The sequence below is a fragment of the Platichthys flesus genome, chromosome 10, assembly GCF_949316205.1.
Source record: "Platichthys flesus chromosome 10, fPlaFle2.1, whole genome shotgun sequence".
In the NCBI taxonomy this organism is placed as follows: Eukaryota; Metazoa; Chordata; class Actinopteri; order Pleuronectiformes; family Pleuronectidae; genus Platichthys; species Platichthys flesus.
In genome coordinates this window covers 13,506,192-13,522,999 of record NC_084954.1, presented here as the reverse complement: position 1 = coordinate 13,522,999, position 16,808 = coordinate 13,506,192, and the positions used below count along the sequence as shown (strand labels likewise).

The following is a 16,808-nucleotide window of genomic DNA, read 5'->3' as shown; positions in this document are numbered from 1 at the left end:
AGGACTTTGGAATGGTAGGCAAACATGATGCTACATATAGGGGTTGATTATCTAAAAGAATGTTTCAGTCTAATCAGATGCAAAATGGTACTCACCAGGAATCCATGTTTTTTCTTTGTTCTCCTCTCTGCTGTGTTTTTTCTCTGTTGTGAGCAGCCTGGAGCTGGACTGGTATTTATTCACTTCATGATGGTTTCCTCAGAAACAAAACTGTCGTACAATCTGAACACTAGGGAGCATCTCTACTTGATTGCTGAGGAAAATGAAACTGATGAAATCCATCCAACTGGAAACAAAGATATGGAAAAATAATCTGCAGGCTTATAGCTTGTCTGATTTTAATAAAATAATTAATAACTGGGCTGTATCGATGAAACTTTGGTCCCGTGTTATTCTTTCCCAGACTATCAAACAAAAAACCCAACAGGGGTGAAAACAAAACTTCCTTGTCAGAGGTAAAAAGTTTCCTCTGACAAGGAATCAAGTGACCCTGGACTATTTTTGATAAAGAGTGAGTCTGAATGGAGCCTGACCTGTGCTACACGGCTGCACTGAAGACATGCACTCTGTCATTTTAAGCAGAATCTCCATGAGGCGTCTACAGTTTTATCACTTCACTGTTCATCTGTGTACTTTAAAAACTGGAGTTTTTTTCTCGTTCTTGTTTGAATAAATTTTTCTTGATAGCCTTGTACGTTGTTGGTGAATGTGGCTGTTTCACATGAATGTATTTTAAGATTGCAATTGATAAATATTATAATGTGTGAGAATTTAAGAATGATTGTCACGCATTATAAAGTCTGATTGGGTGTGGTCAGCTGATGAAAGGAACAATGACTAACTAAAACAGCAAGTCACCAACTTTACATTCAAATGGTCTACCACTGCCATCTCCACCTATAATAATATAAAAATAAACTTTATTTTTATAACACTTATTAAAAACGGACTTTGCAAAGTGCTTTGACGACAACGCAAGAAAGGTAAATATAAACTTGATCACGTAAAAGCAATAAAAGGAGATAAATAGCTCAATAAGCAAATTAAAAGTTGAAAAGAAAACGTTTAAATCACAGTATCACATGAAAGCAAGTCTATACAAATGGGTTTTAAGAGGCCCTGATGGCAAAAGCAGGTTCACCTTTTGTTTTTTGAACAGCAAGCAGGGTTCCTCCTGAGGATCTAAGGCTGTTTGAAGGCACATAAGGGGTCACAAACTCAGTGATGTGTCTTGAGCTCAGACCCTGGCATGCTTTAAAAGTGATCAGTAAAATCCTAAAATCAATTCTAAAACGGACAGGGACCAATGAAGAGAAGTGTCGGCGTGTTGGTTTATCCTAAATAAGAGATGAGCCGGACTGGTCCAATTCAAGTATTTATTAAAATGCAATGAAAGTTGAACAACATAGCTATGGACAATTATCACAGCCTAGGCTAAATCAGTTAGCAATAGATAGTCAATATAATTATAACAGTAGATTTAATGTGATAAATATTGGAGGAGAGTCACCGTAAATCACTTTGGTTCTCCCTTATTGGTCCACAGCTGTAGTCCCACACCTCTTGTCACTGAATCAAGGAAGTGACAAGAAGCCGTTCTCCGTCACGCTACTACTCTACGCTGCCGGTTGCTAGACAACACTCCCTCTCCTGATAGTTGGATTTTGTTTCATGAACTAGCCTTGAGTAAAAAAAAATATTTTGGTTCAGTGTGAAGAATTTAGTGACATCTGGTGGAGAAGTTTCATGTTGCAGCTGAATACCCCTCACCTCACCCTCCTCTTCCAAACATGAGAGAGAACCTGTGGTAACCTTCAGTTGTTATAAAAACTCAGAAGATGTTTAGTTTGTCCAGTCTGGGCTTCTGTAAAAAACATGGTGGCCTCCGTAGAGAGGATCCGCTCCCTACGTAATCATAAAAGGCTCATTTAGGGGTAAAGAAAACAGTTCCTATAATATAGATGAAACACACTGGTGAGAACATCACTAAGATCCCTTTATATTCAGTTTCTGCCAGTAGATCCCTTTCACCTAGATCTTACTTACTTTGTTAATTGACCTTTAACAAATATATTTAAGTTATTGTAAGTTATTAAATAAAATATTACAGTACATATTCATGTCTATAAATCACAACAGTGTTATGATACACTGGTAGATAAATAGATACCTCAACTAAAAAGGACAATGAACCAGTCAACTCTTTCAAATGTGTTTTAACTCGGTCGCTTTTATTTTCGGAGATGTAAGATTCAAACAATGAACCATCATGTCAGGTGACTGCAAACCAGACATCTTTCCAAACATTTCAGAACCTAAACATATTGCTTCATCACTTGTTTCATCAGATTAACAGGATAACCAAATGTTGATTATTCAGCAAAAGAGGCTTTCCAACCACCTCCCAGCTGCTCCATCACTGGCAGCTTCTGTTGGTGCCCTTTAGCGCACCAGCCGCACCTACAGTGACACACACACAATGGATGATCAGTTCATTTTATCTAGCAACAGAGAAATCAATACCAATACAATCACAGATGTTACGTGGATTAGAAAAGGTGAAAACAGTGCAAGAAACAATTAAACACCTAGAGAGAATTATGCATGCGTCCATAACCTCTCGTCTATTGTAATTCTCTATTTGTAGGCATAGACAAATCATCCATTAAACGCCTGGCTTCCTATATGTCACAGAAGCGTTATTAAAATCCTACTTTTATCTTTTAAATCACTTAACAGACTGGCAATGTCTTATTTATCCGAACTTCTCATTATGCCATTCCTGTAAGGGAACTGAGATCAGAAACTCAACTGCTCCTCGACACACCTCAGACAAGACTAGTCACAAGAGGTGATCGCGCCTTCGCAGTAGCCGCCCCAAACCTGTGGAACAACCTACCACTTCACATTAGATCTGCCCTGTCTTTAACACAATTAAAATACCTGTTAAAATCACCTCTGTTCTCACAGGCTTTCTCCTCGAGTTGATTGCGTTTCATCGGAGCTGATTTTCTCTCCTTATCGTATTTCTCATATTTTATTATTTTTATATTACATTAATAATTGTATTTTATTTGGATTACTTGAACTTTGATGTATTACATTTTACTGTCCTTTGGTTGTACCAATCCACTTGTAAAGCACTTTGGTCAACCAAGTTGTTTTTAAATGTGCTATATATATAAAATAGACGTTGACATTGCCATTAAGGTATAGAAGTTATCCACCCAAGGACACAATTAAAACCAAAATGAACCTTGTATTGTTTACCTGCTGATTGAAAAGCAGGCACCAGACCTCCTGGTCCCACTCCACCTCCATTAGCATTTGCAGAAGCTGACATCATTTTAGCAGCCGGGGAGCCTGCCTCAATTCCACCTGAGGTGAAACCTAAGGCCCCCAGAGCACCAGGGGTCTTGCCCTCAGCCACTGCTGAACACAACAGATATGAAGCCTTCATTATTATTGTTATTATGATTGTTGTTTTTTTTTTTTTCATTATTAATGTTATTTATATTTCATTTCTATTAATGTCTTACCTGCTCCAACTGCTGCTTTTGTCACTGAAACACAAGGATAAAATGGCATCTTATTAGAGCGGAGCTTTACAGACTTGTATTACATGCTTTCATTAATCAAGTGAAACATGATGCTACATATAGGTGTTGATTTTCTAAAAGAATGTTTCAGTATAGTCAGAGGAAGAGTGGTACTCACCAGGATCCATGGTTTTTTCTTTGCTCTCCTCTCTGCTGTGTCTTTCCTCTGTTGTGAGCAGCCTGGAGCTGGACTGGTATTTATTCACTTCATGATGGTTTCCTCAGAAACGAAACTCTGGTACAATCTGACCAAAGGGCATCAACGGATTACATCCAAGCCGATACTGAAATACGTGGCACGATACTTACTTTGCCAATCAAGGGATGTTACGATTATATGGTGGGAGTTAAAGAATAACTATCACACACTATAATGTCTGATGGCAAGTGGTCGGCTGATGAAAGGAACAAAGACTAACTAGAAGAGCAACTCCCCAACTTGGTATTTAACTAGTCTCCCACTGACATCTCCACCTATAATAATATACAAATAACTTTATTTATATAGCACCTTTTAAAAACAGACTTTGCAAAGTGCTTTGACAACAAAGCAAGAAAAGTTAATATAAACTTGAACACTTAAAAGCAATAAAAGGTTGTTAAAATAAGTAAATAAGTGAAATGCAAGCTGAAAAGAAAAATGATAAATTTATAAAGACAGCAGGGTCAACTTTTGTTTGGAAAAGCAAGCAGGGTTCTACCTGAGGATCTGAGGCTGTGTGAAGACATATATAAGGGGGCAGTAATTCTGTGATGTGTCTTGGGGCCAGACCTGTCTTGGAGAATTTAGTGATATCTAATGGTGAATTTTCAAGTTGCAGCTGAATACCCCTCACCTCACACTCCTCTTCCGATCATGAGAGAGAACCTGTGGTAACCTTCAATTGTCATAAAAATTCAAAAGGTGTTTAGGTTGTCCAGTCTGGGCTACTGTAATAAACACATGGCAGCCTCCGTAAAGAGGATCCGTTCCCTACATAAATATAAAAGGCTCATTGGGGGGTAAAGAAAACATGTAATGATGTCCCTTTGCCTTATCGCCCGCAGATCAAGGGCCTCTGTGGCTGCACCATGGATTAGGATTTGTGGATCGCGCATCAGAGGTCGCAATGGTGGATCCAGTATGTCTGATTCTATATCGTGCAGGCTGATCGTAGTGGTAATGGCGGATCCTCTGTCGCGTTGACATCGGATGGTGCTGGTGGACCAGGACCAAGGCGGTGGCTGATGATGGATCCTAATAAGCGGCAGTGGACAATGACTGTGGACTATAGTGGCATCCGATCTTGATGGTGGATCATGATCTTGCTGGATGCTGACCAAAGACTATGATTGCAGCAGGACTGCTAGACATATAGAATTGAAGTTATCCTTCAAAATGTTTAACCTCATCATTGTTGCTAAAAACTTAAATCTTGATGATGTTTTCCTACACTTGACATTTATTGCACTTCTGTCCGTCCTGGGAGAGGGATCCCTCACATGTGGCTCTCTCTGGGGTTTTTAGTAGTTTTTCCTTACTCTTGGTGAAGGTTACGGACAGAGGATGTCACACCAATGTTAAAGCCCTACGAGACGAATTGGGATTTTTGAATATGGGCTATACAAATAAAATTTGATTGATTGATTGAATTCCTACATTTTAGATGAAACACACGGATCACTTTATATCCAGTTTCTGCCACTAGAAACCTTTAACCTAGATCTTACAGACTGAAACGTCAACAAATATATTAAAGTTATTTTAATGTACACAAGTGCCTAAATACAATATTACAGTACATATTCATGTTTATAAATCACAACAGTGTTATGATACACTGGTAGGTAAATAGATAATTCAACTAAAAAGGACAATGAACCAGTCAACTCTTTCAAATGTGTTTTAACTCGGTTGCTTTTATTTTCGGAGATGTAAGATTCAAACAATGAAACATCATGTCAGGCAACTGCAAACCAGACAACTTTCCAAACATATCAGAACATAAACATGCTGCTTCATCACTTGCTTCATCAGATTAACAGAATAACCAATTGTTTATTATTCAGCAGAAGAGGCTTTCCAACCACCTCTCAGCTGCTCCGTCACTGGCAGCTTCACTTGTTGCGCTTTGATCCACCAGATGCACCTACAATGACACACACACAATGGATGATCAGTTAATTTTTATCTAGCAACAGAGAAAGCAATACCAATAGTATCACAGATGTAAAGTGGATTAGAAAAGGTGAAAACAGTGCAAGAAACAATTAAGATATAGAAGTTTTCCACCCAAGGACACAGTTCAAAACAAAATGAACCATCTACTGTTTACCTTTGGATTGACAAACAGACACCAGACTTCCTGCTCCCACTCCACCTCTGCCAGCCACTGCAGAAGCCGACATCATTTTAGCAGCCGTGGAGCCTGCTTTAATTCCACCTGAGGTGAAACCTGCGGGCCCCAGAGAACCAGGGGTAGAACCCCTAGCCACTGCTGAACACAACAGATATGAAGCCTTCATTATTGTTGTTATTGTGATTTTTGCTTTTGTTATTGTTTAATCATTATTAATGTTATTTATATTTCATGTCTCTTAATGTCTTACCTGCTCCAACTGCTGCTCTTGATACTGAAACACAAGAATAAAATTGCATCGTATTAGTGCAAAGCTTTACAGACTTGTATTACATGCTTTTATTAATCAAGTGAAACAAGATGCTACATATAGGTGTTGATTTTCTAAAAGAATGTTTCAGTATAACCAGATGAAAAATTGTACTCACCAGGATCCATGTTTTTTCTTTGTTCTCCTCTCTGCTGTGTTTTTCCTCTGTTGTGAGCAGCTTGGAGCTGGACTGGTTTTTATACACTTCATGATGGTTTCCTCAGAAATGAAACTGTCGTACAATCTGAACACTAGGGAGCGTCTCTACTGGATTGCTGAGGAAAATGAAACTGATGAAATCCATCCAACTGGAAACAAAGATATGGAAAATGAATCTGCAGTTTTATTATTTTCATTTCAAAACAAACATGGCAGAATAAATGTTACTTAAACAACAAAAGGACCGTTTTTCATGAAAGCACCAGTGTACAATTAACTTATAGCTTGTCTTATTGTAATAAAATAATTAATAACTGGGCTGTATCGATGATACTTTGGACCCGTGTTATTCTTTCCTAGACGATCAAATAAACAAGCTGACATGGGTAGAAAACAAAACTTCCTTGTCAGAGATAAAAAAGTATCCTTAAACTGAGAGATGAAATCTGCACATTCTCAACAATAGTAGCTTAGATGCCAGGTTACAGATCAGGAGGAAAAATCAAGTGACTCTGAACTATTTTTTCATAAAGAGTGACTCTGAATGGAGCCTGACCTGTGCTACATGGCTGCACTGAAGACACGTACTCAGTCATTTCACTCAGATTTCCATGAGGCTTCTATGATTTTATCACTTCACTGTTCATCGGTATACTTTAAAAACTGGAGTCTTTTTCTCGTTGTTGTTTGAATTCATTTTTTTTGTCAGCCTCGTACGTTGTAGGTTAATGTGGCTGTTTTACATGAATGTATTTTAAGATTGCAAATGATAAATATTATAATGCGTGAGAATTTAAGAATAATTCACACGCATTATAATTTCAGATTGGATCTAGTCAGCTTATGAGAGGAACCATGCTGGTGAAGTATAAATAAAGAAGGTAATTGACTTGTGACTAAGTAGAACAGCCACTCCCCTGCCTTGGTATTTAACTTGTCTCCCATTGCCATCTCCACCCACTGTATAATAATATACAAATAACTTTATTTATATAGCACCTTTAAAAACAAACCTTGCAAAGTGCTTTGAAAACAAAGCCAGAAAGGTAAATATAAACTTGAACACGTAAAAGCAATAAAAGGAGATTAAAATATGTACATGCCTAAAATAAAAGTTGCAAAGAAAATGATAAAATCACAGTATCACATGAAAGCAAGTCTTTAAAAATGGGTTATAATAAGTGATTTAAAAGAAGTCCCTGACTCTGCAAGCCTTATCTCCTCAGGCTGTTTCGAAGCTGAGGGGCTCTGATGGCAAAAGCAGGGTCACATTTTGTTTGGAACAGCAAGCAGGGTTGCACCTGAGGAGCTAAGGCTGTGTGAAGGCACATAAGGGGGCAGTAATTCTGTGATGTATTTTTGGGCCAGACTGCTTTATTTTATGCTTTAAAATAGATCAGTGAAATCCTAAAATCAATTCTAAAATGTACAGGGACCAATGAAGAGAAGCAAGGATTGGTTGGTGTGATTTTGCACTTTACGAGAGACCAGTGTAGACCACCAACAGTAAATACTGCACACATAGTGCACAATGGTTCTCAGGAAAACAGAAGTAGAGATTAACCTGATCGATGGGGATCATGGTGAACATTGTGCCTTTGTCACTGAATAAAAGAAGTTTTTTTTGACCTAAAGGTTGTGGCACCTCAAGTAAATATTTACAGTTCAGTGTGAAGAATTTAGTGACATCTAGTGGTGAATTTTCATGTTGCTGCTGAATACCCCTCAACTCATCCTCCTCTTCCAAACATGAGAGAGAACCTGTGGTAACCTTCAGTTGCCATAAAAATAGATAGCTGCTAAGATCAGAACTAGGAGAAAGCCCTCCTAAAAAAGGGTCTTAAAGAGAGATTTAAAAGGAGTTTGACAGATAGATGTCCTCAGAGTGGGAGCCCTGATAGAAAAGACCCAGCTGCCTTCGGTCCTCAGCTGGGAGTTTAGAATGGTGAGCAGGTTCTTTGATTTAACATCTTAACTGATGATAACAGGAATAGATATAAGACTTGTTTAAGAAATAGTTGTGACTTCAGTCAGGACTTCCTTTTCTCTTTGTCACTGGCACCTCCAATAAATATTAACAGTTCAGTGTGGAGAATTTAGTGACATCTGGTGGAGAATTTTCATATTGCAGCTGAATACCCCTCACCTCACCCCTCTCTTCACGAGCATGAGAGAGAACCTGTGGTAACCTTCAGTTGTTATAAAAACTCAGAAGATGTTTAGTTTGTCCAGTCTGGGCTTCTGTAAAAAACATGGTGGCCTCCGTAGAGAGGATCCGCTCCCTACGTAATCATAAAAGGCTCATTTAGGGGTAAAGAAAACAGTTCCTATAATATAGATGAAACACACTGGTGAGAACATCACTAAGATCCCTTTATATTCAGTTTCTGCCAGTAGATCCCTTTCACCTAGATCTTACTTACTTTGTTAATTGACCTTTAACAAATATATTTAAGTTATTGTAAGTTATTAAATAAAATATTACAGTACATATTCATGTCTATAAATCACAACAGTGTTATGATACACTGGTAGATAAATAGATACCTCAACTAAAAAGGACAATGAACCAGTCAACTCTTTCAAATGTGTTTTAACTCGGTCGCTTTTATTTTCGGAGATGTAAGATTCAAACAATGAACCATCATGTCAGGTGACTGCAAACCAGACATCTTTCCAAACATTTCAGAACCTAAACATATTGCTTCATCACTTGTTTCATCAGATTAACAGGATAACCAAATGTTGATTATTCAGCAAAAGAGGCTTTCCAACCACCTCCCAGCTGCTCCATCACTGGCAGCTTCTGTTGGTGCCCTTTAGCGCACCAGCCGCACCTACAGTGACACACACACAATGGATGATCAGTTCATTTTATCTAGCAACAGAGAAATCAATACCAATACAATCACAGATGTTACGTGGATTAGAAAAGGTGAAAACAGTGCAAGAAACAATTAAACACCTAGAGAGAATTATGCATGCGTCCATAACCTCTCGTCTATTGTAATTCTCTATTTGTAGGCATAGACAAATCATCCATTAAACGCCTGGCTTCCTATATGTCACAGAAGCGTTATTAAAATCCTACTTTTATCTTTTAAATCACTTAACAGACTGGCAATGTCTTATTTATCCGAACTTCTCATTATGCCATTCCTGTAAGGGAACTGAGATCAGAAACTCAACTGCTCCTCGACACACCTCAGACAAGACTAGTCACAAGAGGTGATCGCGCCTTCGCAGTAGCCGCCCCAAACCTGTGGAACAACCTACCACTTCACATTAGATCTGCCCTGTCTTTAACACAATTAAAATACCCGTTAAAATCACCTCTGTTCTCACAGGCTTTCTCCTCGAGTTGATTGCGTTTCATCGGAGCTGATTTTCTCTCCTTATCGTATTTCTCATATTTTATTATTTTTATATTACATTAATAATTGTATTTTATTTGGATTACTTGAACTTTGATGTATTACATTTTACTGTCCTTTGGTTGTACCAATCCACTTGTAAAGCACTTTGGTCAACCAAGTTGTTTTTAAATGTGCTATATATATAAAATAGACGTTGACATTGCCATTAAGGTATAGAAGTTATCCACCCAAGGACACAATTAAAACCAAAATGAACCTTGTATTGTTTACCTGCTGATTGAAAAGCAGGCACCAGACCTCCTGGTCCCACTCCACCTCCATTAGCATTTGCAGAAGCTGACATCATTTTAGCAGCCGGGGAGCCTGCCTCAATTCCACCTGAGGTGAAACCTAAGGCCCCCAGAGCACCAGGGGTCTTGCCCTCAGCCACTGCTGAACACAACAGATATGAAGCCTTCATTATTATTGTTATTATGATTGTTGTTTTTTTTTTTTTCATTATTAATGTTATTTATATTTCATTTCTATTAATGTCTTACCTGCTCCAACTGCTGCTTTTGTCACTGAAACACAAGGATAAAATGGCATCTTATTAGAGCGGAGCTTTACAGACTTGTATTACATGCTTTCATTAATCAAGTGAAACATGATGCTACATATAGGTGTTGATTTTCTAAAAGAATGTTTCAGTATAGTCAGAGGAAGAGTGGTACTCACCAGGATCCATGGTTTTTTCTTTGCTCTCCTCTCTGCTGTGTCTTTCCTCTGTTGTGAGCAGCCTGGAGCTGGACTGGTATTTATTCACTTCATGATGGTTTCCTCAGAAACGAAACTCTGGTACAATCTGACCAAAGGGCATCAACGGATTACATCCAAGCCGATACTGAAATACGTGGCACGATACTTACTTTGCCAATCAAGGGATGTTACGATTATATGGTGGGAGTTAAAGAATAACTATCACACACTATAATGTCTGATGGCAAGTGGTCGGCTGATGAAAGGAACAAAGACTAACTAGAAGAGCAACTCCCCAACTTGGTATTTAACTAGTCTCCCACTGACATCTCCACCTATAATAATATACAAATAACTTTATTTATATAGCACCTTTTAAAAACAGACTTTGCAAAGTGCTTTGACAACAAAGCAAGAAAAGTTAATATAAACTTGAACACTTAAAAGCAATAAAAGGTTGTTAAAATAAGTAAATAAGTGAAATGCAAGCTGAAAAGAAAAATGATAAATTTATAAAGACAGCAGGGTCAACTTTTGTTTGGAAAAGCAAGCAGGGTTCTACCTGAGGATCTGAGGCTGTGTGAAGACATATATAAGGGGGCAGTAATTCTGTGATGTGTCTTGGGGCCAGACCTGTCTTGGAGAATTTAGTGATATCTAATGGTGAATTTTCAAGTTGCAGCTGAATACCCCTCACCTCACACTCCTCTTCCGATCATGAGAGAGAACCTGTGGTAACCTTCAATTGTCATAAAAATTCAAAAGGTGTTTAGGTTGTCCAGTCTGGGCTACTGTAATAAACACATGGCAGCCTCCGTAAAGAGGATCCGTTCCCTACATAAATATAAAAGGCTCATTGGGGGGTAAAGAAAACATGTAATGATGTCCCTTTGCCTTATCGCCCGCAGATCAAGGGCCTCTGTGGCTGCACCATGGATTAGGATTTGTGGATCGCGCATCAGAGGTCGCAATGGTGGATCCAGTATGTCTGATTCTATATCGTGCAGGCTGATCGTAGTGGTAATGGCGGATCCTCTGTCGCGTTGACATCGGATGGTGCTGGTGGACCAGGACCAAGGCGGTGGCTGATGATGGATCCTAATAAGCGGCAGTGGACAATGACTGTGGACTATAGTGGCATCCGATCTTGATGGTGGATCATGATCTTGCTGGATGCTGACCAAAGACTATGATTGCAGCAGGACTGCTAGACATATAGAATTGAAGTTATCCTTCAAAATGTTTAACCTCATCATTGTTGCTAAAAACTTAAATCTTGATGATGTTTTCCTACACTTGACATTTATTGCACTTCTGTCCGTCCTGGGAGAGGGATCCCTCACATGTGGCTCTCTCTGGGGTTTTTAGTAGTTTTTCCTTACTCTTGGTGAAGGTTACGGACAGAGGATGTCACACCAATGTTAAAGCCCTACGAGACGAATTGGGATTTTTGAATATGGGCTATACAAATAAAATTTGATTGATTGATTGAATTCCTACATTTTAGATGAAACACACGGATCACTTTATATCCAGTTTCTGCCACTAGAAACCTTTAACCTAGATCTTACAGACTGAAACGTCAACAAATATATTAAAGTTATTTTAATGTACACAAGTGCCTAAATACAATATTACAGTACATATTCATGTTTATAAATCACAACAGTGTTATGATACACTGGTAGGTAAATAGATAATTCAACTAAAAAGGACAATGAACCAGTCAACTCTTTCAAATGTGTTTTAACTCGGTTGCTTTTATTTTCGGAGATGTAAGATTCAAACAATGAAACATCATGTCAGGCAACTGCAAACCAGACAACTTTCCAAACATATCAGAACATAAACATGCTGCTTCATCACTTGCTTCATTAGATTAACAAGGTGACCAATTGTTGATTATTCAGATAAGGAGGCCTAACAACAGCCCCACCCCGCCGCTCGCAGCTGCAGCGCCCCCCGACAGACCAACTGCACCTACATTGACACAAACACATTGGACGATCAGTACATTTTATCAAGTTATAGAGAAAGCATTCCCAATACTGTCATCACAATACAGCGTATACAGTAATAACAAATGAAATGATATTATGGCCACCAGAACTATTACAAAGCTGTCACATATGTTTGAATTGAGATATTGGCATACAATATATTGTCAGTATAAGATGACTGAACATTTGAGGGAGAGAAGTAAAATAGGGGTAACAAAATTAACTGTCTACTGAAACCAAATAAAAACAGATTTAATCATAAATGAAACAACACAAAAAAATGTGCATTAGATTAAGCATGCGAATTATGGTACAGCAGATGTTGAGTGGATTAGAAAAGGTGAAAACAGTCAAAGAAACACTTAAGAATTGACAAATATCCCCCAAGGACACAGTTCAAACCAAAATAAACCATCTACTGTTTACCTATTGATTGACAAATAGCCACTGCACTTCCGGCTACCACTCCACCTCCGCTAGCCACTGCAGAAGCCGACATCATACTAGCAGCGATGGAACCTGCTGCAATTCCAGCTGAGGTGAAACCTACAGCCGCAAGAACAGCAGGGGCCGCGACCACAGTCCCTGCTGCACCTGGACAAGAACACAGCAGAGATGGAGCCTTCATTATCATTGTTGTTATTTGTTACTATTGTTATTTCATATCTATTAATGTCTTACCTGCTGCAATTGCTACACCTGTCACTGAAACACAAGAAAAAAATGTTATCTCATTACGGCGAAGTTTTACAGACTTCTAATACATACTTGTATTAATCAAGTGAAATATGATGCTACATATAGGTGTTGATTTTCAAAAAATAAGGTTTCACAATAGTCAGAGGAAGAGTGGTACTCACAAAGGCCCATAGTGTTTTCTCTGTTCTCCTCTCTGAAATGTCTTTCCTCTGTTGTGAGCAGCCTGGAGCTGGACTAGTATTTATACACTTCATGATGGTTTCCTCAGAAACGAAACTGTGGTACAATCTTATAACACTAGGGGGCGTCTCTACTTGACACCTAAGGAAAATGAAACTGATGAAAACCATCCAACCGAAAACAAAGATATGGAAAATGAATCTGCAGTTTTATTATTTTCATTTCAAAACAAACATGGCAGGATAATTTCTACTTAAACAAAGAAAGGACGTTTTTCATGAAAGCACCAGTGTACAATTAACTTATAGCTTGTCTGATTGTAATAAAATAATGAATAACTGGGCTGTATCGATGACACTTTGGATCTGTGTTATTCTTTCCCAGACAATCAAACAAAAAAGCTGACATGGGTGAAAACAAAACTTCCTTGTCAGAGGTAAAGAGTATCCTTAAACTGAGAGATGAAATCTGCACATTCTCAACAATAGTAGCTTAGATGCCAGGTTACAGATCAGGAGGACACATACTGACTCTGGACTATTTTTGATAAAGAGTGAGTCTGAATGGAGCCTGACCTGTGCTCCATGGCTGCACTGAACACATGCACTCAGTCATTTCACTCAGAATTTCCATGAGAGTTCTATGGTTTTATCACTTCACTGTTCATCTGTGTACTTTAAAAACTGGAGCATTTTTCTTGCTTTTGTTTGACATACATTTTCTTGTCAGCCTTGTACGTTGTTGGTAAATGTGGCGGTTTTACATGAATGTATTTTAAGATGGCAAATGATAAATATTGTTGCTGTTCTAGTTAGTCACATGTCCATCACCTACTTCATTTATCCTTCAGCAGCCTTGTTACTCTCATCAACTGATTACATCATAGCAGATACTGCAATACGTGACACGCAACTAACATTGAAAAATTAGGTCAATTATAATTCTCACGCATTATGTTGTGTGATTGGGTGTGGTCAGCTGATGAAAAGAACCATGACTAACTAGAACAGCAACTCCCCAACTTGGTATTTAAATAGTCTCCCACTGCCATCTCCACCTATAATAATACAAAAATATACTTTAATTATATAGCACTTTTTAAAAATAGACTTTAAAAAGGTACTTTGACAACAAATCAAGAAAGGTAAATATAAACTTGATCACATAAAAGCAATAAAAGGAGATTCAAATAAGTGAATATGTAAAATAAAAGGTGAAAGAAAAAAATAAAATCACAGTATCACATGAACGCAAGTCTATACAAATGGGTTATAATAAGTGATTTAAAAGAAGTCCCTGACTCTGCAAGCCTCATCTCCTCAGGCCGTTCCAAAGCTGAGGGGCCCTGATGGCAAAAGCAGGGTCACATTTTGTCCGGAACAGCAAGCAAGGTTCCACCTGAGGATCTAAGGCTGTGTGAAAGTAATATGGGGTCATAAATTCTGTGATGTGTCTTGGAGCCAGACCTTGGCATGCTTTAAAAGTGATCAGTAAAATCCTAAAATCAATTCTAAAATGTACAGGGACCAATGAAGAGAAGCAAGGATTGGGTGGTGTGATTTTGCCTTGTAAGTGCACAGTGGTATTCAGGAAAACAAAAGTAGACCTGATATATGGTGATCATGGTGAACCTTGTACCTGTTTCACTGTAGAAAAGAAGGTTTTGGACCTGAAGGTTGTGGCACCTCCAATAAATATTAACAGTTCAGTGTGGAGAATTTAGTGACATCTGGTGGAGAATTTTCATATTGCAGCTGAATACCCCTCACCTCACCCCTCTCTTCACGAGCATGAGAGAGAACCTGTGGTAACCTTCAGTTGTCATAAAAACTCAAAAGATGTTTAGTTTGTTCAGTCTGGGCTACTGTAAAAAACATGGTAGCCTCTGTAAAGAGGATCCGCTCCTGATGTAAATTTAAAAGGCTCATTGGGGGGTAAAGAAAACAACAGTTCCTACAATCTAGAAGAAACAAACTGGTGAGAACATCACTAAGATCACTTAATAATTAGTTTCTGCCAGTAGATCCCTTTCACCTAGATCTTACACACTTGACCTTTAACAAATATATTAAAGTTATTGTAAGTGCCTAAATACAATATTACTGTACATATTCATGTTTATAAATCACAACAGTGTTATGATACACTGGTAGGTAAATAGATAATTCAAATAAAAAGGACAATGAACCAGTCAACTCTTTCAAATGTGATTTAACTCGGTTGCTTTTATTTTCGGAGATGTAAGATTCAAAGAATGAACCATCATGTCAGGTGACTGCAAACCAGACAACTTTCCAAACATATCACAACATAAACATGCTGTTTCGTCACTTGCTTCATCAGATTAACAGGATAACCAATTGTTGATTATTCAGAAAAAGAGGCGGGCCACAAACCCCCCAGCTGCTCCAACACCTGCCACAGCTGCAGTGGCGGCCATTGACAAACCAGCCGCACCTACAGTGAAACACACATTGGGCGATCAGTACATTTTATCAAGCGACAGAGAAAGCAATACCAATACTATCATCACAATACAGTACATATACAGTGATATCTTTATTCTACCTAAAGACTGCATTAGACAGACAGACAGATGGATAGTTTACACACAGTTCAAATCAAAATGAACCATCTACTGTTTACCTGCGGATTGAAGAGCAGCCACTGCACCTCCTGCTGCCACTGCACCCCCGTTAGCCACTGCAGCAACAGACATAACTTTAGCAGCCACTGAGCCTGCTGCCACTCCAGCTGCGGTGAAACCTGCGGCCCCAAGAACCACAGGGGCCGCCACCACAGCCCCTACTGCACCTGGACAAGAACACAGCAGAAATGGAGCCTTCATTATCATTGTTGTTATTTGTTGCTATTGTTATTTCATGTCTATTAATGTCTTACCTCCTACTACTGCTGCACCGGTCACTGAAACACAAGAATATAATTGCCTCTTATTACAGCGAAGCTTTACAGACTTGAATTACATACTTTTATTTATCAAGTGAAACATGATGCTACATATAGGTGTTCATTTTCTAAAAGAAGGTTTTAGTATAGTCAGAGAACGAGTGATACTCACAAGGATCCATGTTTTTCTCTGCTGTGTTTACTCTGTTGTGAGCAGCATACAGGTGATGAAGGTTTCATCAGAAACGAAACTGTGTTTTTTCTCTGTTGTGAGCAGCCTGGAGCTGGACTGCTATTTATAAACTTCATGATGCGTTTCCTCAGAAACGAAACTGTCGTGCAATCTGAACACTAGGGGGCGTCTCTACTGGACTGCTGAGGAAAACCAACCTGATGAAGTCCCAGCAGTTCTCCTCTGCCTTCCTTGAGATACACCTCTTTACGCGAGATAGAAATAGAGGAGAACTTGTCATACTTGTTTGATTTTTTTTATTATTTTA

General features: G+C 38.6%; 5 protein-coding genes across 7 annotated transcripts; all 5 read right to left on the bottom strand.

Annotated features, from left to right (window-relative positions):
* Positions 1 to 2,210: 2,210 nt before the first annotated feature.
* On the bottom strand, positions 2,211 to 3,852 carry LOC133961960 (interferon alpha-inducible protein 27-like protein 2). 2 transcript variants are annotated; one of them, XM_062397376.1, is made up of 4 exons: positions 3,718 to 3,852; positions 3,540 to 3,563; positions 3,271 to 3,432; positions 2,211 to 2,460 (listed from the first exon to the last, which is right to left on the bottom strand). In XM_062397376.1, the coding sequence occupies exons 1-4, from the start codon at positions 3,725 to 3,727 to the stop codon at positions 2,417 to 2,419; spliced, it is 240 nt and encodes a 79-aa protein (XP_062253360.1). In that variant the 5' UTR covers positions 3,728 to 3,852; the 3' UTR covers positions 2,211 to 2,416. The 2 variants fall into 2 exon arrangements, with proteins under 2 accessions (XP_062253360.1, XP_062253361.1); XM_062397377.1 differs by having other exon boundaries at positions 3,271 to 3,429; positions 3,718 to 3,846.
* A 1,626-nt stretch (positions 3,853 to 5,478) lies between these two features.
* On the bottom strand, positions 5,479 to 6,486 carry LOC133961706 (interferon alpha-inducible protein 27-like protein 2). The gene is made up of 4 exons (XM_062396993.1): positions 6,367 to 6,486; positions 6,189 to 6,212; positions 5,915 to 6,076; positions 5,479 to 5,728 (listed from the first exon to the last, which is right to left on the bottom strand). The coding sequence occupies exons 1-4, from the start codon at positions 6,374 to 6,376 to the stop codon at positions 5,697 to 5,699; spliced, it is 228 nt and encodes a 75-aa protein (XP_062252977.1). The 5' UTR covers positions 6,377 to 6,486; the 3' UTR covers positions 5,479 to 5,696.
* Positions 6,487 to 8,994: 2,508 nt separating this feature from the next.
* Positions 8,995 to 10,636, bottom strand: LOC133961705 (interferon alpha-inducible protein 27-like protein 2). 2 transcript variants are annotated; one of them, XM_062396991.1, is made up of 4 exons: positions 10,502 to 10,636; positions 10,324 to 10,347; positions 10,055 to 10,216; positions 8,995 to 9,244 (listed from the first exon to the last, which is right to left on the bottom strand). In XM_062396991.1, exons 1-4 carry the CDS (start codon positions 10,509 to 10,511, stop codon positions 9,201 to 9,203), a joined length of 240 nt encoding a protein of 79 aa, XP_062252975.1. In that variant the 5' UTR covers positions 10,512 to 10,636; the 3' UTR covers positions 8,995 to 9,200. The 2 variants fall into 2 exon arrangements, with proteins under 2 accessions (XP_062252975.1, XP_062252976.1); XM_062396992.1 differs by having other exon boundaries at positions 10,055 to 10,213; positions 10,502 to 10,630.
* A 1,626-nt stretch (positions 10,637 to 12,262) lies between these two features.
* Positions 12,263 to 13,487, bottom strand: LOC133961704 (interferon alpha-inducible protein 27-like protein 2). The gene is made up of 4 exons (XM_062396990.1): positions 13,383 to 13,487; positions 13,204 to 13,227; positions 12,949 to 13,116; positions 12,263 to 12,502 (listed from the first exon to the last, which is right to left on the bottom strand). Exons 1-4 carry the CDS (start codon positions 13,390 to 13,392, stop codon positions 12,429 to 12,431), a joined length of 276 nt encoding a protein of 91 aa, XP_062252974.1. The 5' UTR covers positions 13,393 to 13,487; the 3' UTR covers positions 12,263 to 12,428.
* A 2,119-nt stretch (positions 13,488 to 15,606) lies between these two features.
* LOC133961703 (interferon alpha-inducible protein 27-like protein 2A) lies at positions 15,607 to 16,623 on the bottom strand. Its single transcript, XM_062396989.1, has 4 exons — positions 16,481 to 16,623; positions 16,303 to 16,326; positions 16,048 to 16,215; positions 15,607 to 15,858 (listed from the first exon to the last, which is right to left on the bottom strand). Exons 1-4 carry the CDS (start codon positions 16,488 to 16,490, stop codon positions 15,773 to 15,775), a joined length of 288 nt encoding a protein of 95 aa, XP_062252973.1. The 5' UTR covers positions 16,491 to 16,623; the 3' UTR covers positions 15,607 to 15,772.
* Positions 16,624 to 16,808: the final 185 nt, after the last annotated feature.

What these genes read in the sequence shown, in the direction of transcription:
- LOC133961960 (XM_062397376.1), bottom strand. An exon ending in AAAAGCAGCAGTTGGAGCAG is followed by an intron (nt 3,433 to 3,539) that starts GTAAGACATTAA and finishes TGTTGTGTTCAG; the next exon opens with CAGTGGCTGAGGGCAAGACC. An exon ending in GCCTGCTTTTCAATCAGCAG is followed by an intron (nt 2,461 to 3,270) that starts GTAAACAATACA and finishes GTGTCACTGTAG; the next exon opens with GTGCGGCTGGTGCGCTAAAG.
- LOC133961706 (XM_062396993.1), bottom strand. An exon ending in AAGAGCAGCAGTTGGAGCAG is followed by an intron (nt 6,077 to 6,188) that starts GTAAGACATTAA and finishes TGTTGTGTTCAG; the next exon opens with CAGTGGCTAGGGGTTCTACC. An exon ending in GTCTGTTTGTCAATCCAAAG is followed by an intron (nt 5,729 to 5,914) that starts GTAAACAGTAGA and finishes GTGTCATTGTAG; the next exon opens with GTGCATCTGGTGGATCAAAG.
- LOC133961705 (XM_062396991.1), bottom strand. An exon ending in AAAAGCAGCAGTTGGAGCAG is followed by an intron (nt 10,217 to 10,323) that starts GTAAGACATTAA and finishes TGTTGTGTTCAG; the next exon opens with CAGTGGCTGAGGGCAAGACC. An exon ending in GCCTGCTTTTCAATCAGCAG is followed by an intron (nt 9,245 to 10,054) that starts GTAAACAATACA and finishes GTGTCACTGTAG; the next exon opens with GTGCGGCTGGTGCGCTAAAG.
- LOC133961704 (XM_062396990.1), bottom strand. An exon ending in AGGTGTAGCAATTGCAGCAG is followed by an intron (nt 13,117 to 13,203) that starts GTAAGACATTAA and finishes GTTCTTGTCCAG; the next exon opens with GTGCAGCAGGGACTGTGGTC. An exon ending in GGCTATTTGTCAATCAATAG is followed by an intron (nt 12,503 to 12,948) that starts GTAAACAGTAGA and finishes GTGTCAATGTAG; the next exon opens with GTGCAGTTGGTCTGTCGGGG.
- LOC133961703 (XM_062396989.1), bottom strand. An exon ending in CGGTGCAGCAGTAGTAGGAG is followed by an intron (nt 16,216 to 16,302) that starts GTAAGACATTAA and finishes GTTCTTGTCCAG; the next exon opens with GTGCAGTAGGGGCTGTGGTG. An exon ending in GGCTGCTCTTCAATCCGCAG is followed by an intron (nt 15,859 to 16,047) that starts GTAAACAGTAGA and finishes GTTTCACTGTAG; the next exon opens with GTGCGGCTGGTTTGTCAATG.